The sequence below is a fragment of the Notechis scutatus genome, chromosome 10 (genome assembly GCF_049901735.1).
Source record: "Notechis scutatus isolate UNSWTSFEM ecotype Mainland chromosome 10, rNotScu1.2, whole genome shotgun sequence".
In the NCBI taxonomy this organism is placed as follows: Eukaryota; Metazoa; Chordata; class Lepidosauria; order Squamata; family Elapidae; genus Notechis; species Notechis scutatus.
This window is the reverse complement of record NC_142018.1, coordinates 18,101,009-18,122,741: the sequence shown is the minus strand read 5'-3', so window position 1 is coordinate 18,122,741 and position 21,733 is coordinate 18,101,009. Positions and strand designations below refer to the sequence as shown.

Here is a 21,733-nt window from a genome sequence, read left to right as displayed (position 1 = left end):
TTCAAAGCAGGGGTGGGATTCTACTTGGTCTATAGAACCGGTCCTCACGATTCTGCGCAGTTTGGAGAACTGACAAATCACGCCACTAGCTGGCCCTCCCCTCCCCTCCCCCATCCACTCATTCTTTACTTGGCATGCAAGCCATCCAACTTGCCTGCGTTGGGCCTTCATCTAATTTTTGGTAAGTTGCTATTTTTCCTCCCCCCCCCCCGACCATCAGCTGTTCCGACTATCAGCTGTGGGAGATTTAGATTAGGTAGAAAACAGGAAATCATTGGATTTCTTGCTTTCTAGCTAATCTAAAAGCAGAGCTGAACCTTCCTTAGGACTGAAGCTTCTATTGTTCAGTGCAGACTCAGGCAGCAGATTGCAGAATGGTAGATCTCTGAGTGAATCTGTGATTCTGTGAGCAACTCAATCTGCCTGCCTGCCTTGCCCGATTTTGGGTAAAAGTTGCTCTTTTTAAAATAAAAATATATATCAATATTTACATATTTATAATATTTACATACAAGTCACATGACCACCAAGCCACACCCACAAATTAGGCCATGTCCACAGAACCGGTTGTTAAGAAATTTGAATCCCACCACTGGTTAAAGTTACAACGGTCCTGACAAAAGGGACTTTCTGACCAGTTTTCACACTTACGGCCGTTGTAGCATCCGTGTGGTCCCATGATCAAAATTCAGACATTCGGCAACTGATTCATATTTATGACGGTTGCAGTGTCCTCGGAGGGGGGGGGAAGGGGGGTTACGTTGTCCCCTTTTGCAAACTTTTGACAAGCAAAGTCAGCAGGGAAGCCAGATCCACAACTGTATTACTAAACAACTGCAGGGATTCCCTTGAGAATTTGCTTCATGGAGATAGTAACAATATCTCATCCTTGATATTCTAAGGGTATAAATCAATTATGATTGATTTATACTTGCTTTATGCGTTACATCCTCCCCTCCCCCCCCAACTTAGTTTATGTCATGAATACCCTTGGAATACGAAGGATGAGATTTTATTTCAATTTTTTTTTTTTTGGAAAGGCGTTTAAACCAGCAACTGGTTTCATGCTTTGATCTGCTGTATGGGGGCAATTGTGGTTTTTTTTCTTTTTTTCACCAGAACTACAAACTTGACTGGTTGGGTTTGATTTAGCCACGTATCACTTGTCGTCCTCTGGTGGCCGAACGGTGCTATTGGAAGACATCGGGAGGAAAACGGCATATTTTAAAAAATCGATACCAAAGGGAGGGCAACTTCCTAGAGAGAGAGAGAGGCGGGGGGAGGGAGAGAGAGGAGAAAGAGAAAGGGAGGGAGGGAGAGGAGGGATGGAGGGAGGGGAAGAGGAGGAGGGAGGGAGGGGAGAGAGGAGTAAGAGAGAGGGGGAGGGAGGGAGGGGAGAAGGAGGAGAGGAGGAAGGGAGGGGGAGAGGATGGAGGGAGGGAGAAGGAGGGAGGGAGAGAGAGAGGAGAGAGGGAGAGGAGAGGAGAAAGAGAGAGGGAGGGAGGGAGAGGGGGGATGGAGGGAGGGGAGAAGAAGGAGCGAGGGAGGGGAGAGAGGAGTAAGAGAGAGGGAGGGAGGGGAGAAGGAGAAGGAGCGAGGGAGGGGAGAGAGGAGTAAGAGAGAGGGAGGGAGGGAGGGAGGGGAGAAGGAAGAGAGGAGGAAGGGAGGGGAGAGGAGAAAGAGAGGGGATGGAGGGGGGAGAAAGAGAGAGAAGGAAGGAGGGAAGGGGAGAGAGGAGTAAGAGAGAGGGGGAGGGAGGGGAGAAGGAGAAGGAAGAGAGGAGGAAGGAAGGGGAGAGGACGGAGGGAGGGAGGAGAGAGAGGAGAAAGAGAGAGGGAGGGAGAGAGAGGAGGGGGTGGACGGAGGGGAGGAGAAGGAGGGAGGGAGGGGAGAGGAGGAGTAAGAGAGAGGGGGGAAGGAGGGGAGAAGGAGAAGGAAGAGAGGAGGAAGGGAGGGGAGAGGATGGAGGGAGGGAGGAGAGAGAGAGGAGAAAGAGAGGGGATGGAGGGGGAGAAAGGAGAGAGAGAAGGAAGGAGGGGAGAGAGGAGTAAGAGAGAGAGGGGATGGAGGGAGGGACGGAAAGAGGAGGAAGGGAGGGGGAGAGAGGAGGGAGGGAGAAAGAGAGAAGAGGGAGGGAGGGAGGGAGAGAGAGATGACTTACAACAGCAGTGAAAAAGTGCCTTGCCACGGATTCTTGTACTTAGGACTATCACAACATCGTGACAGTCGCACAATCAAAATTCAGATGTTTCGCCAGCACCGACGGTTACAGCATCCTTGCGTCCTGGGATCACCAGGAAAGTCATTGGCGGAAGCCAGATTCGTTTAACAACTATGTGATTCATTTAATAACTCCAGTGATTCACTCGAGGCTGATCGTTTTCTTTGCTGTCCGTGGAGTTTTCCTCACTCTGAAGGACAGGCACATATGCAAAATTCGAATGACTTAAAAGATAATATTCAAAGAGCAAGTCTTTTTTTTAAATCTAATAATGTCGTGCCGTATCTTCATCCTCATTTAACAACCCCATAATCCCTTGCGGAGTAGAGTCCTGGCAACGGAATGGAGTTGAGTGTTTACTGGCCGGATGCCCTTCCTGTTGCCAATGTGGAGTTTTGTTCGGCAGATACAGTCTTCATTGTGCCCAGAGAGAGAAATATCTGCCTCTACCTAGGATCGAACTCCCAGCCTCCTGATTGTTGGACAAGAGCTCCACCTCTAAGCCACCGCACCAGAATAGACAGTCACATAATACAACCAATAAGTCTACATAAAACTTTCAGCAGACAAAAAGAATGGCACGAATCACACGAAAATAATTATTTACCAAAGAAATTATTTTATTTTATTGCTTTCTTTCTCACTGGGATTTTATGTACATATGTAAATATACAAATAACTAAAACAAACAAACAGACGAGCTCCTAACACTCGTACATTTTACAAGGTCTTGCAAAAGCTGAATATACAGCAGCTGAGAGAAAGATGCTTCTTAAAACCTTGAAAAGGAAAGCCTCAAATGAAATTCATTTCATTTCATCTGAGCAGAACAGAAGCTGAGTATTTCTGTTTCCCAAGTTGCCACCTTTCACTGCCATTTTAATGAGTGTGGCCAAATTCTTTGGGACAAACCAGAAAGGAATTTTTTTTTTTTTAAAAAAAAAAGTGTTTTGGGTTGTTTCTCTTCTTTCGGAGAAACTTCTTACTTGAACTGATTGTCGATAAGCGTCCCTTTCATTTTGGCCTTCTTGGCTTCCAGCTCGGCCTGGTCAAATTAAAAAATAAAAATAAAAATGGAAAAGCAAGCATTAAAAGAAATAGTCTTACTAACGTTTCTCTCTGAACAGAAGGGGAGGAACACAACACCATCTATCTCCGGTCTACAACGCAGTCCTTTCAGCAATTCCAAGAAGGCTCCACACCCATTTGTACCATTCAGGTGACCCTGAGGACACAGATAAACCTCCAAGTGGCCTCTATGACCCTCTAAAACAGGGGTGTCCAACCTTGGCAACTTTAAGACTTGTGGACTTCAACTCCCAGAATTCCTCAGCCAGCTTTGCTGGCTGAGGAATTCTGGGAGTTGAAGTCCACAAGTCTTAAAGTTGCCAAGGTTGGACACCCCTGCTCTAAAAGGATGCAAATCAACAGCAGTCTGCAAGGAGTATAAATCCTTCCATTCCCCACCATCTGGTCAGAGCTGAAGAAGCTTCTTGGAGGAGAAGCGAAACGTCTTCAAAGAAAAACATAGAAAGTCCAGTGGTCTCTTGAAAAAAAAAAAAAAAGAGCACCTTTGGGACAACCATGACCTGAAAACCTCCACAGGCATTTTTTCTAACACCTCTGAGGAAACAAGAGGTGATTTCTCTCTTATAACCCAAAGGGAGAGCTTTGGAATAAAATGAACTTCGTTTCAAAAGCCATCCAGAAATACAAGAGTGCCAATAATTTTTGAAAAGAAGAACACTGTCAGGAATAATAAAAGTAACTAAGTGAAAGGATTAATACAGCGTTGAATTGTCCCAAGGCAAGTTGGCTGTGAAGAGTTGGCCTAGGTCCAACTCAAATATAGGGAAGGCCACAAGGTACCCTTGCTTTGTTTGATTTTAAGAAATTCATATCATGAGTTCTTCTGAATTTCTCCAAGGCTTGCTTATTCAGGCATGGAGGAGAATGTGCCAAGTTAAATATGTCGGTGTAGATTCTCAGTCATCCAGGCAAAGGTGTTTGCAGGTTAAATCGTGGCCACTAGACTCATTTTTTTGTTCTTAGTTTGAGACGTTTTGCTGCTCAGCCAAGCAGCTTCATCAGTCAGGGCAAGCTAGTTAGGCAGAGAGCGCTAAGTTAAAAAAATTTCAGGAATCTCAGATCAAAACTCTCATATTATTTGCTCAGGTAGGGACTTAAGACCACTACCCCAAAACTACAAAAACCAGCCTCTTTTATTAACTAGGAACTAGCCAGGTCGCCCAGATACAACACACTGGTTCTTTCTGAACAATGGCAGCTGCTTTGCTAAACAAACTTTTATAGCATAAGACCAGACAAATGTCCTCAGATCTACAAGGAAGGAGCTGCCAACCTTTTGGACCTCAGGGACCACCAAAGTCATAATTTTAAATCCCACGGACCAGAGACCCTGGGAAAATCCCCAAAAAAGTCTACGGGAAAATTTCCCACCCCGTTTTCCTACCGATCGATCATCCTTTATTTGGGATCACAGGATCCCATCTCCAGCTCCGTTCTCTGGGGAGGGGGGGGGAGAGACTTTTGGCTTCATGCAAGGAAAGCAGCAGAAGCAGCAGAAGTCTTTCTTTCTCTCCCCCAAACTCTCCAGAAATGAGTCTTTGTGAGACTTGTTGTGCCAGCGCAGCTTCTTGGAGCAGGAGGCCTTGCAGGGTCCCAAAGACTCATTTCTGGCAGAGTTTGGGGGAGAAAAAGAAAGACTTTTGCTGCTTTCCTTGCGTGCAGCCAAAAACAGAAGAAGAAAGAAGCGGAAAGAAGCAGCCCGGTGGCCAGGCAAGGTGCGTGGGTCAAGTGGGGCAAGTTCTCCCCCTCCGCCCTTTCTCCCCTCCCCTCACTACCTCGTGTTGTTCTCAATGCAAGCGTCGCAAGCCTTGTGTTCCCGTGGGCCATGTGGGAAGTGCAGCCTTGTGTTCCCACACAGCCTGGATTAATTGCTTAGGAGGTGACATTTCTCTGCGGACCACCAAATTTTTTCTCATGGACCAACCAGTGGTCCCTGGTCCACTGGTTGGTGACCACTGTTTTAGGGCATGCTATTTAGAGAGAACGTGTGTCCGTTCCCACCAGAATCTCTGCAACGTTGTTGCCTCAAACCTGTACAGGAAGTGCAGAAACGAGAAGAATGAAAAATAGACACCCACCAGTTCTTGAAGCCTTCTCTTGCTCATGCCTTTCCTTTCCAGCTGCTTCTCGATCACTTTGGCATTTTGGGCATATGAATCCGCAATTTCTCGCTGAAAAATGTTCCATAAGAAGGGAATTACATGGTGGTAGGGCCAGCAGAAAAGAAACATGTCAAAAACAGGTTAGAGTAAAAAATTAACAGCTCGATTTTACAGACCACATAGGAGTAAGTCTCTTATAGCCAATGTCTGTTAAATCCAACAGTCCATAAAATCCAAAGGTCCGTTAAATCCAAATGATGCAATTAATGTCATTTGTGTCAATTGACACAAATTGGAGTTATTGGCGTAATCACGTTAACTGGGGTCATCATCGTAAATCTAACCACCATAATGTGTGAACTAGGGTTTATGGCTTAGGTTTTCATGGGAACTTAGCCGGTGGTTGGTTAGTCAATAAAAATTACCATGTAAACCATGATTAAGCATACAGTGCTGTAATGTGATGCATGAACCAATGTGATCAATCTCAAATTGTCCATTGTGTTGGACGAGGCTTTATACAGTAATTTGTTTGGTCACTAGACACCACTCTGGTAATCTTCTGAGAAGAAAGCAAGTGTAAAAGATAAGAATCTACAGAAGGAAGAGGTATCATAATGACAAGAAGCCACTGACTAAATCCTTGGCTTCTAATATCTACCGGTAAGTCACCTAAATCTCTCTTGTTGTCTTCAAAGAAAGATGATGGGAAACTGCCAGCTAGGCTGGAAGGAGGCGTCAAGCGAGGACCTAGCTTGGGAGTCCTTGCATAACTGTAAGCAGCATAAGCTTAAGCTCCCCCAAGATCCACGAAGCAGGCCCATTTCCAGACTTCCGGAAGGCCTGTTTTTCCCTCTCCCAGAGCCTCCGCACAGACCCTGCACTTACCTGCACCCAAAATGGGCTGCGTGGAGACTCCTGGGAGGGGAGGGGCAGGGAAGGCAGGGCCAGCCATTCAGTTCAACTACTGGTTCAGCGAACCGGATGTCAATTTAACATCCGGTTCGCATGAACTGGCCCAAACCGGCTGAATCCCACCGCTGGATGACTGCCTTTTTTGGTATACTCGAGAAGCTATGGCTGCTTGCTCCTGATAGATACGGAAAACCTTACCGCTTCAATCTCTTCTTCTTCTTCATCAATGGTGGAGACCGTCACTGAGCTGAACTTGCCCATGTCTTTGGTCCGTTTGGTCATCATCACCTTGGAAGGAGAGAAGTTTTTTTTTAAAAAGATGATGTGTGGTTGAAGCTTGGGGATTAGCAAATGTAAAAGATGACTACAGTGTTCTTCACAGATCTGAAACATGCAGTTCTGAAATTTAATACTAAGAAATGAAAGTCAGATCTGTCCGACACCTCATGTTTTGGGGTCTCAGAACAGGGAACGTAACTTGCAGATCAACAGCTGTGTACAGATGTGCACCCCCACTTTTTTTTACAACTTATGGAATTCCTTAAGAGTTGTACCATTAAATGAGGTGGGCACCTGTGTCCCAGATTCCTTTAGGAAGCTAAAGATATTTAGCAGATTTAAAATGGATTCCATTTTTTTTTAGTATAAAATCAGGAAAGCCGGAAAAAAAATAGGGTACCCACTTATTTCCAAGATCTCAAGATTTATCATTCTGCTAACTTGTGACTTTCAACCCCCAAAACTATAGGTGTTTTTTTTTTTAAAGATTTGATGCCTAAGGTGAATCAGGTCAACTGAGGCTGATGAGAGTTATGCTTTTGGGCCTGAGAAAAGGAAATTGAATTGAAGGATGCATCTTCCGATGGAGCAAGTCAACTGGATAACAAATTTACAAATGAAGAGACTCAATCTCTTGCTCTCCCAACCAAAGACTTCCTGGAGTAAAAAGAGCCTTGTGAGATCAGGTCAAGCAGATGCCACCAAGGAACTCAAAAGTCCAATCAGAAGACATGTTGGAACTCCATAACAGTTGGCAGCTTAAGGCATCCTCTCTACCTGAACTCTTCTCCACACACTGCAAGAGAAGTCTCTCTCTTTCTACCTTCTTGGGAGGTTCCTGCTTCTGGGTGTAGATGTTAGTCTTCCCAAAGCCTTGTCCAAATTTGACCACGGCACCATCAACAATGAACGTCACAGGGGCATTCTTCTGCTGGTGTTGGTAGAAAAGGAGTAGGCCGCACCTGGAAAGGAAGCGACCGCTTGTTTTATTTCCTACCTCCAATAAACAAGCAAAGTCTCCCTGAATTTAATATCTTAGCTCACTTCACTTGCTAGGTTAAGCCTCAGGAGTTAAATCTATAAGTTTATACATAAACTGAAATCATTTCACCCTTCACTAATCTGGGCCTACGTTGGAGCCCAACCCCCAACAGCCAGTAGTTCAGTTTGTAAGAGAAGACACTGGGGATGCAAAGAATTTTGCATTAGGATGACATCTTAACCATTACATCACACTGGATTTAGATCCCCTTATTTTTATTTATTTTTTACTTTGGAGAAATAGTTGGCTGCATTAATGCACCAGATCACAATGGCTCCCACAGGCTATATATTCTTTTATCACTGGAAACAAGATTTGTTGACTGTCTTATCTTCTCAATACTTCCTCTCAAATCACTTACTTTCCACATTTTTTCCTGTATTGCCGTTCAATGCCTTCTGGCCTAGGTAGGGAAGAAAAATAGGTAAATACACTGTACTTTGCTTCATCTCAATTTTTTGCAAAAAAAAAAGGAAGTCGTTTTTGGTTGGGATTACATAGTCTGAGAAGCTATAAACCCTGGGTGATAAACTTATTGTTTTAACCCATATATTTTCCCACACTAACTTATTTTTCCACTAGTGGCTCCTTCTAAAAATATCATTAAAATTACATTTTAACGAAGAAAGAAACCATCAGTTAAACAAATGTTTCAGCCATTTTAATATTATACCTTCCTCTACAGTAACAGACAATGAAGATGAGGACACTCCTTCCAATATATATATTTAGATGAAAGATGAGAGACCCATAAGTTGCATAACTCATCAATAACTCGTAAGTTGAATAATATCAAAAGCAAAGCGTTGTTTCCGAAATTGTACATCTTTGATTTTGGCCATGGCTGCCTGGCCCCAGGCTGACTATACTCTGGTAATGGGGTTTTGTGCATCCTTCCTACCTGCGCAGGTAAACATTTTCCTCTTCTTCCGTGTTACAGAATTTGTGGGCATGTTTGACAGCATCGATAACTCTGGCCCGATCTCGGGGTCTCATGGGCAGCTTCTCAAGTTGGCAATCTAGGAAAAATCATCATCATAATAATTTTTAAAAAAATCTTCAGGGAAAATAAATCTAAACTCTGGCGATCAATGCTGTAGGAGGTCCTTAGAAAACTAAAGCAATCAACCTCCACCCCAACATCAAACCAATATTCCAATCCTGTTTTTCAGTTATCAATCAAATTTTGATAGAAAACATTGAACCGGTAAACATTGGATACCACGAATCGCCTTCTAACATGGAAGCCATCAAAAAGATCTTAATTATAGTTTTCTTACAGCAGTGTATATGAACAATATTTGACAACCTTTTTTGAACTTTCACAGGATTTGTTGACTACAGAGCTCATTCATAAGAAGGGGGAGATATTAATACAAAGCGCTATGAATGAAACATTGGACAGCTCCCATTCACGTCTCTCTTTCCAAACCCTCCAATATCAGGATGGTTAAGTTAAATTATTTATTTTATTAAATTTATAAGCCACTCATCTCACCATCCAAAGTGACTCTGGGCATTAGGTTTAAACGACCCCCATGATCATCCCCAAATCAGCTAAGGAGGCTGGCTGTTATTTGCTGCCCTTGGGGAAAACAGGAACTCCTTCCCCCGAGGACTGCAACTCCCATCATCCCCCAGCAGACTTCTGGATTTCAACTCCCATCAGCCTCAGCCTCGCGCCCCAACGGCGCGGAACTCCGGAACCGACTCGGTTCCAACAGCTGGTGCGTAATGGCCAAGGTTTGGAGAGGCTCCGGGGGGACCGCTTTGCTCCCTGGCCGAGGGGAAGGGAGGAGAGGCGGGGATGGAGATGGGGCCGGGGTCCCTTGCTTGGCTCACCCAGGACCAGCACCATCTGTCCGCAGAGGCAGTAATAGACGTGCAGTGGCTTCTCGCCATCGTCGTATTCCTCCCGGTCGCGCGTGTCGGAACAGACCACGGAACGAGAGACCACTTTGGGCATGGCGACGCCGGACGATCGGATGCGCTCCGCCTCTCCAAGTCGGCTCCGCCTTGGACCCGCCTAGAGCAGGAACTGCAAGCCGGCAGAGCCAGCCCCTCTTCGCCCTCCATCCCCGGCTCCGCCCGCTCGCCTCGGCTGGCTGGAGCGCGCCGGTCCTTGCTCGCAAAGGGGGAGGGCGGAGAAGGCAGGCGCGGCTTCTTCGGGGGGCGCAGGAGGAACGTGGGAACCGAGGCTTCGGGACCCCCCGCAAAGCGTCCCCTTGCCTCGCGGAAGATGCGGGCGACCCCTTCCCAAGACCGACCTTGATGGCTGGTTCCCCGCTATTGTTGGCTAATCTTGTCTGTCTGTCTATCTATCTGTCTGTCTGTCTCTATTTAAAATTATATTGCCACTTATTTGCCCCGCGGCTCAAAAATAAAAACATATAAAACTAATAATAAAATAATAAAAAATAATAAATTAACAAAATAATAAAAATCTGCTTGGATTTTGGATGATACGTTTCCACTCCTTATTGGTGGTCAGACTTCAGCACTGAACATACCTTGAATCATTAACACGGCCCAACATGCATGTCTCATCTATGCTTAAAATAATTGTTTGCATCTTGGGCCAGCAAGAGTCTTGGCTGTTTTAGACATGGAAGGGGATGTCTTTTATCACCACAAATCCCACTGTTTCTGCACTAATGCTTATTTTCCGTTTGTTTGGACTCTTCAGTAATGGTGCTTGGGCTTAGAATTGTGGGTTTTCAATCTTCATAATGTACTGGCTGAGTGGTATGTGTGACAACATGGTGAATAAAGTATGCATTAAAGTGTTGCAATAATAAAAGTTGAGAAGCATGTAGGAAATAAAGAGATTTAATAGATCCTGTCCTTAGCTGCTCAAGAAGACGTTAATAGAGAAGTATTGTTGATGTAAAAGGATTGATAGCTTCAGAACTATCCTTCAGGAGGCAAGTGATAACAGAAGATCAGTTGCTCAATAATACTTTTTCTTAACCATTATTGGGAAATTAATCCACTATTGGCTAGTTCGCACCTTGTACTATATTGCCTTTAATCCAGTGTTTTTCAATCCTGGCAGCTTTAAGATGTGTGGACTTCAACTCCCATAATTCCCTAGTCGGCCTGCATTATGGGGGGTTCTGGGATTGGAAGCCCACACATCTTTAAAAGTTGCCAAGGTTGACTTAAACCCTGCTTTCATTAAGGGATGGCAAAGCTGCATTGACTGAGGCCAAACAAAGCCAAGCTAAACCCATTGCAGGATGGTGTGACGTGTGAACCCGATTCTATCATTGTTTTGAGTCACTGAGCCCGGGGGGACTTATTTTGGTGTGACACCAACGTGCTGACCGCATAGCTTTCAAATTAACGCTCCTCCCACAAAGCGGCGGGGGGAAGCTGATTCTACCAACCAATAGAAAGGACGGGGAAATGTAACCGAACGGGCAGAAAATGGTTTCTCCCATTAATTACCCCTTTTTCTCCAACATTAGTCTCGCCCAAAACGCTCGACTCGAGCGTCATCCGAAATGGTATCGCCCTCCCCTTTCTCCCCCCGCGTCTGCGCGGGCGCAAGTGGTGCGTCCCCGGCGTGAGTCGGCGGCTGTGCGCCTAGCGCCGCCCCTTTCTGTTTTCTCAATCCACCCCCCGCAAGGGCAGTGGTGCGGTCCGGCATTGCCCAGCAGCCTCGGCCGGGCGCGTCGTCAAGGGCCTCCTTCCTCGATCCCCCATTGTTGAGGCACAAGTGGAAGAGGCCGCCTCCGCTCGGAACCCAGCCGCCTCCGCTGCTGCCGCCGCCGCGAGTTACCCCCCCTCCCCGCTGGTGTATGAGGGATTCATAACCGCGAGCCGTCCCCCCGCCATGTCCACGCCGGCCCGGAGGCGCCTTATGCGGGACTTCAAGAGGTAAAAGCGACGCCCCGGGAAGAGAGCCGCTGAGCCGGAGGGAAGAGAGTGGGGGGAGGGAGCATCGCAGCGGATGGAAAAGAGGTGAGGCGATCCAACATGGCGGCGGAGGATGGGAGCGCTACGCTACTGGCGTAGCGGCCGTGGAGATTAGGGCGAGTTACGCCGTTGGCGCAGGCGGAGCGAAACGAGCCCACCGTCGCCCGTTCCTGCTTCCCAGCTGGGCTTTTTAACCCTTTCCTGGCCTGCTTCCCCCCTTCTCCCCCCCCCCAAAAACAGGCTGCAGGAGGATCCCCGGCCGGAGTGAGCGGAGCCCCTCGGAGAACAACATCATGGTGTGGAATGCAGTCATCTTTGGGTGAGTCTCCTCTCCGCCCCCCCATCCTCTTCCTCACCCACCCACCCACCCACCCAGGAAGGTTGCAAGCCTTCTTCTGCCCCCTCCTTTTTTTTCTTTGCACCCCCGCATCTCTGCTCCAGGAGCGCTTCCTGGAAGATCCTAAACACCCCCCCTTTTTTTTTCTCACACACACAAGCAGAAAAACACACCCAACCTTCCTTGTTTTTCCAAAATTGCAAATGGGCTCTTTTTTTAAAAAAAGGGCTGGGTCAGGCTGCCCCCCCCCCTCAATGCTTCCCCCACACCCCCAGCCCAGTTCTGCAGTTGAAGTGGAAGGAAAGTGGGGGGGAATAGAAGAGAGGAGAGGAGAGAAGAGAGAATAAAATAGAATAGAGAATAGAATGTAGAATAGAGAATAGAATATAGAGTATAGAATAGAATAGAGGATAGGATAGAATAGAATAGAACAGAACAGAACAGAATAGAATTAATTCAATTCTTTATTTTGCCAAGTGTGATTGGACACACAAGGAATTTGTCTTTGGGACACATGCTCTCAGCGTACATAAAATCAAAGATACATTCATCAAGAATCATAAGGTACAACACTTAATAATAGTCTTAGGATACAATAAGCAATCGAATCATATTAGGAAATAGTCAGTATAAATCATAAGGATACAAGTAACAAAGTTACAGTCAAAAAGCCACAAGTGGGAGGAGATGGGTGATAAGAAGTGATGTGAAGATTAATAGTAGTGCAGACTTTGTAAATAGTTGGACAGTGTTGAGGGAGTTATTTGTTTAGCAGAGGGATGGTGTTTGGGAGAAAACTCCCCTTGTGTCTAGTTGTTCTGGTGTGCAGGGCTCTATAGTGTTGTTTTGAGGGAAGGAGTTGAAACAGTTTATGTCCGGGATGTGATGGGTCTAGCCTGAAGGGAGTGCAGGACTTCAGTTCATTACCATGTTGGAGACAGTTAAGAACATAAGATGATTATGATCTACAAAAGCAAGGATAAACATGTTGGTGCTCTTTCGTAGCCTCCTGCTATTAAGTTGGCCAGAGCTGATAGACTTTGAGAATATCTAGGACATTCAGAGGAACCCAGTTTTCCTTCCCTAAATTCAAATAAACAAATCATTCCAATTATTTTCCTTATCAGTTATCAGACTTTTTAAACTCTGTGCTTTAATCAATGAGAATTATCATCCTGGTGGCCCAGATTTTACTTCTCTGTGGTAATAGTCTAGTCATTCCACTGGCTGTTGTTTTTTTCTTTCTTTCTTCTCCCAGATGTATTGAATTGTATTTCTCTTCATTCAGAACCAGCCTGTTCAATAAACGCCCACTTCGGGTCCATAATGTATTGTTCACTTCCAGGAGAGAGATTTGCAAAGGCAGAAATAATTGTAATTGATGGTAAACGTCCAGAGAGGGCTGGCAGTTGCTTTCTTTTAGAAATAAGAGCATATTCTGGTAAGGTAGAATGGCAGGGTGTGTTCAGAAACCGCCATTAGTGGTGGCTGGAGTTACTTTAATTAAAAATAATAACCATTGTTATTGTTATTCTGACAACCAGTTCCTTGGTCTCTTGAAAAAACATTGGAATGAATAAAGACTGGTTTGGAAAGCTTTCCTACATTTATAAATATTTTGTAAAATAGGCTGAAAAAAGCAAGATAGCCATGGCACCTCTGTGGCTTTGGTGTGCTTAGAAAGAAATTCCTCCAAATTCTCTCATTTGATTGCTTATCTAGTCCAAGATTGATAGGCAGGGAAGAGTGACTGCTGCCTCAAACCTTCAGCATGGATTCCTTTTCCCTCCTGCTCCCAAATGACCCCACGAGCGTATTTGCTTGTGTGGATATCACACCTGCTCCAAAATTTTCCAAAAGAGGATATTGCACAGTGCGTGCCCACCTCATGAACGTGGAAGCCAGCTCTGCTTGGCTGGTAGAACACTCTGTCAAGCTTCATGGTTGCGATCCTTGCCCTACCTGGAATTCCAAGCTGAAACCTTAAATCGATAAATGGATTTTAGTTCATCCTTTTACCATAATTGTGTACCCTGGCAGGTGTGACCTGTTTTGACAGCGTTGATTAGACAGCCTGGGTGACATTTCCTTTTTTGAATTGTCTCGGGATCGGAGCCAATTCACTTTCCTCCTTCGCTCTGTTGTGTTTGACTGCAAGTGAGCCTCGCAACACAAACTGTAACTTAGTCCAAACAAACCAAACTGAAGTAATTAGTTTGGCAGGGCAGGAAGAAGAATTTCAGACTTGAATGCACGGCAAAACTCACATGGTTAGAAAGACGCCAGGAGCACAGAGAAACCACGACAACACAGGATAAACTCATGTTTTGCTCCCAGCAAGCACTGCACTCAGCATGCATCTCTTTTAAATTCCCTTCCCAGCTGTGGCTAAAGAAGGGAATCAGGGCCCTTTCCTCCCCTGTAAGCCACGCAACCCACGTTGCTCCCTTCTCCGTTTCTCCCTGCATGCCCTAGTATAAAGAGGGAGTAGGACTGGGTCTTCCTCTGAACTCCCTCTCCCCTGCTCTGCCCAGCCGGACTTTGCCCTTCCCCAGTTTCCTCCACAGTCAACGGAGCCACACTCCCGCTCCCTGTCAGGATTGAGACTCCGACAGGGGCATGACACCCTCTGTCCCAGATTTCTTAGGATTGATGATTGCAAGCCTGTCCGGAGAGTCCCGTGTTTGAACAGGCAGGTGCTGTTTTAGGATGGTTGGTTGCAGTTCGTGCTTTTCTAGGGTCCCTGAGGATGTAGCCATTGCTTTTGCGCATGTTCTTCCTTCCTTCACTCTGCGCGTGCCTCCTCTTCTACCAGCCTTTAGGACAAGGCTCCTTGGGACACAGGTCAATGACCTGTAGCTGTGACGTACCTTATGCTCAGTATTGACACAGCTTTGAGGTTGGCTCAGATCTTGCAAAGGTTCAGGATTCTCACAAGCATATGTGTGGGCTTCTTCGGAGGAAGGTGTCCAGATCCCTCAATCCCATTGGTGGAGGTTGGTAATTGCTTCACCTGAGCGGTTAACAATCTGATCTCTCTGTCTCTTTTCTTTTATTTCTTTTTAAAAATTTTTTTATTAAGTAAAGATTAAAAACAGTTGAACACAGCGTGACTTTCTTGGCCATCATTTTGGCCATGCATGCTATAGCATAAAAGTAGATATAACAGTTGATTTTCCCTTTTTTCCCTACATTGTTAATTTAATGCTGGTTACATATTTGTTTCTATTTACATTTATATACATATTTACAACCTAGCTTCTTTTCCATCTCTTTTTTTCCCTTATAGTCTTTATATTCATATCATATTTGTCCATTATATTTCTTTTTCTTTAACTTACAAAAACTTTAACCTTCATCCCTATAAAAGCGTCAACACTTTCTTCTTTTCCTCGACTCCAACCATTGATACATTTTGCTCCAGACTCCATAGTACCCTGGTCTCACCCTTATCCTTAATTTCTAGAGTTAGTCTGTCCATCTCTGCGCAGGCTAATATTTTCCTTATTGTTTCGCTTTCGATAGTGGTGTCTTCGGGCATGCACCATACTCTTGTCTCTTTGCAGCCTGCTGGCATATAAGAAGGGAAGACAGGCAAGCTGTGATTATTGCTATCCAGTGCTGAACCAAGAACTTTGAATGCCTTGGGAGCCCCATGCCCAGGGCGTTTATCTTTAGCATCAAGGTCAGGGGTGACTGGGGTGAGAGATAGCAGCCCCCCCCCCAACCCAACTTGAAAATAAATAGCTGTCCCCCATAGTCAACGATGTCACCTAGGTTTGATTCTTCCCCTGAAGCCTTTTGAATTTAGCTCAGTTTGAATCCTGGTTTTGGGACTGGAGGGAATGCAACGTGTCCTTTTTAAAAAGCTGGCTCCTCTAAATGGAATCTATGACCTGCGAGATCTTGACAGTCATTTTCTTTTTCAGGCCGGAGGGAACCCCGTTTGAGGATGGTAAGTCTTTCTTGAAGCAATCTTAAGAGACTGTAATGCAACCCTTCATGTAATGCCACGCCCATGTCGATCAGTCCTAGAATCGCACCTTGGAATTTGGGGGGGCAGGAAAGCATTCCTGTGCTTGCTAGATAATGGAGATACCTAAACTAGAATCCTCTCTCTCAGAAGTTTTGCCACGTGTGACCCGGCTGCTTCTCCCTCTCATTGATCCCAATGAGTGTGAGCTTCCTTTTTGCTCTTCCCTTTTGATGCCGTGTTTTTAAAAATTATTCTCCATTCTGATAAGATTCCCTTCTGCTTTGGGTTGAACTTAATAGTCCTTAATACCCGTGTGATTATGACGGTGTCCTTTCAATTATTTCATTTATTTATTTGTATTCCACCATTATTTTTACAACTAAGTCAAGGCGGTGTGAACCTATCCAACACACCTTCCTCCTATTTTTCTCACCACAACCCCGTGAGGCAGGCTGGGAGAGAGAGAGAGAGAGAGAGAGAGAGTGACCGACCCAAGGCCACCCAGTTGGCTTTCATGGCTAAGGCAGGACTCGAACTCAGAGTCTCGGCGATTGGCCCAAAGTGATACGGCCAGCTTTCATGGCTAAGGCGGGACTCGAACTCGGGGTCTCCTGGTTTCTAGCCCCGGTGCCTTAACTATGAGACCAAACTAGGCCGTCTACTGAAAATAATTCTGTAGTGTTGCTGCTTATACTTACAGTGGCTTTTCAGAATTTACTTGAAGGTATTAATAATTTTAATTTTATGTTCAGTTTAATTTTAAAAAAATTAAACTCGTTTAGTTTAATTTTATAGCACTCTTTAGACCTTTTTCTCAGGTCCTTTGAAAAGCACCTTTGCTGCACAAGCTTTAAACCTTGCCTTGCTGCACTTGGAGCCATTTGCATGCTTCTAAAAAGCATGCTTGTTTTTTCCCTTTTTGGCCTTACACCTGTTTCCTTTGCCATCTTCTGTTAAATCTCTTGAGTTCAGTTATAAAAGCAGCAGTTTGTTCTCTTCTTTGTGTAAAAAGGTTGTGCAACAATTGAAACGATGCCTGCCAGTTTCGCAGCCTGTCTCTCCATCTGTCTGGTTTCAGATTCTCTTCCTTGCAAAGGAATCGTTGGGGGTTTTCTGATTTATTACGGACCGATAAGAAAGGCAGGGACAATTTAAACCCACCTGTGAATATGATGTCATTGAACTCCCTGACCCCCCCACCCCCATTTCTCAATTACAGGAACATTCAAGCTTACCATAGAATTCACGGAAGAATATCCGAACAAGCCACCTACCGTCAGATTTGTGTCTAAGATGTTTCATCCGAATGGTATGTAGCTTTTTTTTAAACAGACAACAGTTTGTATAAAAGAGCCAGGACAGTGGAAGAAATGGAGCCCCTATTTACAGTTTGAGAGAAGCTAGCTCATAAAATACAGCATTCCTGCAGGGGGAGGAGAGGGAAAGGCTGTGACTCCTTTAGAGGCATCTGTAATCCCGCAGTACAGTGACCTGAAGGTGTTAACTACAGGTTCATCTCAGTCATATTATTTAAGTAGATAAGAGATTCTGGTTAAACAAGGAACTATAGAAGAGTGTATTGTTTCTTTACGGAGCACACGGAGTCAACAGTTACCGACTTTGTTGGAAAATGTTGGCGAGGCCCTAAGATAATCTGCTTTCGTGAAAAGGAAGTTAAATAAGGTGTTGCGTGAGTTTGTGGGATCCTCCCACATTTAAAAACAAGATTTAAACAAGATTTAAAAACACATTGTTCACATGGAAGCCTGACCTCTTCACAAAATAGGTTTGTGGGACAAGGAATCTAGGAGGATTCTCCCTGGATCTGAGTTGTCTCTGCCTGATTAGGTTGGTAATGGACTACAAAACAATTGCCTCAAATCTTGGCCTCCCATCAAGTTTAGGGCCAGGTAGAGAACCAACTCCTCATAATTATATTATTACAGCTGTGGATTTCCTGGGTGTTCGATACACCGCTGAAAATTGAAAAAGAGCTGATAGAATCCTATAATAAAAGAGAGAATGTTTACAAAAGGTAGCTTGACGGCTATAATTATGTGTTATTCAGTTTCCATAGATCTTTGAAAGGATCTGCGGCCCTTAATATTTGATTGACATGTCACCATACTATGAATAACTTCATAACCACCAAGAATTGTCAGGTCATGCAATGTAAGAGCCTGTAGTCAGAATCCAGTTCTTCTTGTGGGGTCACTTCAGATGGAGAGGCAGAGAGCTTGGCACAATCCCCTGATAGTAACACAACCACCCTTCCCGTATTATCAAAACCCACACCTTTTCCCTTTTTAGTCTATGCAGATGGTAGTATATGTCTGGATATTCTTCAAAACCGCTGGAGCCCTACCTACGACGTATCATCCATCTTAACCTCCATACAGGTAACGTTAGTCGTTTTGCTGGTACTTTTCCAAGCCTCGTAGACCGATCCATTGCAGGAGCTGTGCAAATTCTGTGGACAGAGACAACCTTCCAGTATCGTTTGGAATTCAAAGGGGTTGGTTGAGATAACCGGCTCCCATTGTGCCGGTTTCTAAGCCTATTTGATGAAAAAATGATAAGTCAAAAAAGCCTTGTTGAGAGGAAGCTAAACTTTGGTAGGTTGTGAATCAATAGGCCCATGGGGGGTAGGATACGACAGGTATTCAGTGCTTCGAAGAACATAGGGCATTGGTTCAGCCCTCTGAAAAGAAGCTATTGCATCAAATGTCCCAAAGGTGCTTTTTTTTCAAGAGGCAACTGGACTTTCTGGTTTTTCTTTGAAGGCGTTTCGCTTCTCATCCAAGAAGCTTCTTCAGCTCTGACTGGAAGGTGGGGAGTAGAAGGATTCATGCTCCTTGCAGACAGCTGGACCTTGGCATCCTTTCTGACCCTGAAGAACCAGATAAACCTCCAAGAGACTTCAACGACCCTCTCTAAGAGGATGCAAATAACCAGCTGTCTGCAAAGAGCATCAATCCTTCCATCGCCCACCATTCAGCCTTAGAGCTGAAGAAGCTTCTTGGAGGGGAAGCAAAACGTCTTCAAAGAAAAAAGAAAGAAAGTCCAGTTGCCTCCTGAAAAAAAAGCACCTTTGGGACAACCAGGACTTGGATGACCGAGAATCTCTATAGACTAGCTGCATAAAATCTTACTTGAAATCAATAGATGAGCTGGTAAAACGTGGCTTTGAATAGATTGCGAATTCTTTAGCCGTTTTTTTAAAATTGTTATTTCTTGAACATTCCTGTTGAAAATGTAAAAGAGTACAGGTATTTCTTGACGTATAGCAGTTCATTTAGTGACCATTCAGTGCCAATGAAAAAAAGGGTCTTGGGATTGTTTTTCACGCGTAACCACTGTCGTGGCATCCCCCCATGGTCACACGCTCAAAATTCAGGTGCTTGGCAACTGGTTCCTGGCCGTAAAACAGGGCAAAGCTCCCCCTTAATAAATGTTTCACTTAGTGGCCTAACTTTTGGGGCTCCAATTATGGTCGTAACTCAAAGAACTGCCTGTACCTGATTGCAATAGCAAATATTTTGATGCCCAGAGAGCCTTAAAAACATTTGTTTTATCCCAATTTGTCCGCGTTAAAAGTGGTGGCATATAGATATAAGATACAGATACAGATTTAACGCAGAGTTGGAAGGGACTTTGTAGGTCATCTAGTCCAACCCACCCTGCCCAAGCTGGAGAGACTACACCATTGCTGACAAATGGCAGTCCAATCTCTTCTTGGATACCATACCATAAAAGATAAAAAAGGAGGGATTAAAAGCATCCCAGGAGTATACTTTACAGACCTCCCAGCCCTCAAAAACCCTTTTGAATTTAATCAATGGCCCGTGCGCAGTATTGGCGTGAAACCTTAACCAAACCTGACCATCTTTTCCTTTCCTCCCCCCCCCCCTTTTTTTCAAAAACAGTCTTTACTGGATGAGCCTAACCCAAACAGCCCAGCAAACAGCCAGGCCGCTCAGCTATACCAGGAGAATAAGCGGGAATACGAAAAGCGAGTTTCGGCCATAGTAGAACAGAGCTGGCGTGACTGTTGACCTTGGCTGATGCAAATGAACACTCTGATGAGGAAAATACATGTATGAAGTGTCTGAGTCCACCACCACCACCACCTCCTCCTCCTCCTCTTCCTCCTCCTCCTCCTCTTCCTCGCATCACTGCATTTACTCGGAAAGCAAAATTAGCTGTCTGTGCCGTTGCCAACTTCCCTCGCTGGATCTCTTTTTTTTTTTTCTCTTTGGACAACAGAAAAACAAAACGAAAACAACCCTAACCCTTTCCTACTTTCCCCCCTTGAAGTCAAATGTACTGTACTTGGGTTACTTGTTAAAAGAATGACTGAGGCTGAATTTCCACTTCTGGTGGGGTTTGGGGAGGGCGGGAGTCTACCTTGGCCAGTTCTTAGGGGCAGTATTGTGCTTTTTTTTTTTCTTCCCCCCCACCCCCGTACACTTAAGCTTTTAATTGTAATTGTGTTATACACAGTGACGCTTACGTGTAGCTTGATTCGAGAGAGAGAGAGAAAGAAAGAAAGGAAAAAGGATGTTTATATACAATATACATTTTTAACGATGACTTGAGTTGCTGATCTGTCCGAGGCTGGTCATTTAACCGCTGGTTTCGACGCCACTACACCTGTGAGTATTTTATGGAACAAGAAGAAAGAGGGGAAAACGTTAGTTTTCTCTCTCTTCCCCCAGTTGTGCTGCTTTTCCCATTTTTCCCTCCTAAGCTTCCTTTTCAGCTGCGTGGGTTTTGCAGAACTGATTTCCAAGTCAAGGTGGGGGTGGAGTGGGGGAGGCGGAGGGCCGATCCCCGCTTTTTAATGGTCAGGTGCAAGGGGGTTGATTGGCGTTACGTGTGGACGTAAACAGGGGAACAAGGCTTTCCGCAGCACTTTCAAAGGGTGCTCAAAATGGCGTATGCCGCACTTTGGAGTAGAGTTGTGGGGAGTAGAGTTGTGGGGAGAGTACAGGAGTTGAGAGTTAATGGCCAAATGGTGTGTTAGGGGCAAACTTCAAATGCTTTAAAAAAAGCCCACCCATTTCCCCCCCCCCTTTTTCTATGATTTTTAATTTCTACCTCTTAACCAGGGGAGGAAGGAAATGAGATTGTTACAGCTTTGCTTACTTGTTTGGGAGAAAAGGGGGAAAAAAAAGATTGCAAATGCTACTGCAGCATGTGTCTATTCTGTTCCCTTCCTCCTTGCCTTCCCTCTGCCTGATTTACAGGGTGGTTTCACATTTGTTTTTGTGTATGTGTGCGTGTGCGAAGCCGAGTCTGTACTTAAATCAGCCGTGTGGGAGGAGACCAATTGGTGGGTTTTTGTCCGCTCTACCAGTGTCTTCTATGTATACATGAACTCTGGAGTACAACTTTGCACAAGTAACCCATGTAAGAAACTGTACATTTTTCAATGACTTGTAAATAAATGTGTAACCGAAATCCTTAATTGTTGAAAGAAGACAATGTGCACCCCTTAACATTTGACTAGAAACCAGCAACTGAAAGTTGATCTTGCAAATCGAGGGACCATTTAATAATGCTGATACGTCATTAGACCAAATATTTTCCTTCTTTCTATATTCTGGTTATAGATAAAAGAAGATACTCTACACTTTCAGGAATGCTTACAACTAATGACATAAATAAGGGTGGTTTATAAAGTTAATTTCTGGAGTATCTTACAAGCTATTAGCTGAGGTAAAGCAGGAGAAATAGTTAAACTGTCTTTCTTAAGCACATTTTTTGTGTGGTATATCCCTTACTGCAACAGGTAAAACAGGCTAGTGTGCCTTTGCCTTTTATAGCAAGCTGTAACATCCCTTAAAAG

The 21,733-nt window shown here is 44.8% G+C and overlaps 2 protein-coding genes across 4 annotated transcripts; one reads left to right on the top strand and one right to left on the bottom strand.

Moving 5' to 3' along the window:
• Positions 1–2,820: 2,820 nt before the first annotated feature.
• On the bottom strand, positions 2,821–9,667 carry STEEP1 (STING1 ER exit protein 1). Its single transcript, XM_087972158.1, has 7 exons — positions 9,491–9,667; positions 8,550–8,667; positions 8,010–8,051; positions 7,430–7,568; positions 6,526–6,615; positions 5,389–5,481; positions 2,821–3,266 (listed from the first exon to the last, which is right to left on the bottom strand). Exons 1-7 carry the CDS (start codon positions 9,612–9,614, stop codon positions 3,204–3,206), a joined length of 669 nt encoding a protein of 222 aa, XP_087828284.1. The 5' UTR covers positions 9,615–9,667; the 3' UTR covers positions 2,821–3,203.
• Positions 3,638–21,345, top strand: UBE2A (ubiquitin conjugating enzyme E2 A). Of its 3 annotated transcripts, XM_087972160.1 has the most exons (7): positions 3,638–4,086; positions 8,340–8,425; positions 11,810–11,888; positions 15,836–15,861; positions 17,102–17,191; positions 18,193–18,281; positions 19,809–21,345. In XM_087972160.1, the coding sequence occupies exons 3-7, from the start codon at positions 11,863–11,865 to the stop codon at positions 19,935–19,937; spliced, it is 360 nt and encodes a 119-aa protein (XP_087828286.1). In that variant the 5' UTR covers positions 3,638–4,086; positions 8,340–8,425; positions 11,810–11,862; the 3' UTR covers positions 19,938–21,345. The 3 variants fall into 3 exon arrangements, with proteins under 3 accessions (XP_087828286.1, XP_026543593.2, XP_087828285.1); XM_026687808.2 differs by lacking the exons at positions 3,638–4,086; positions 8,340–8,425 and adding an exon at positions 11,136–11,530; XM_087972159.1 differs by lacking the exons at positions 3,638–4,086; positions 8,340–8,425 and adding an exon at positions 11,248–11,614.
• The last annotated feature ends 388 nt before the right edge of the window (positions 21,346–21,733 follow it).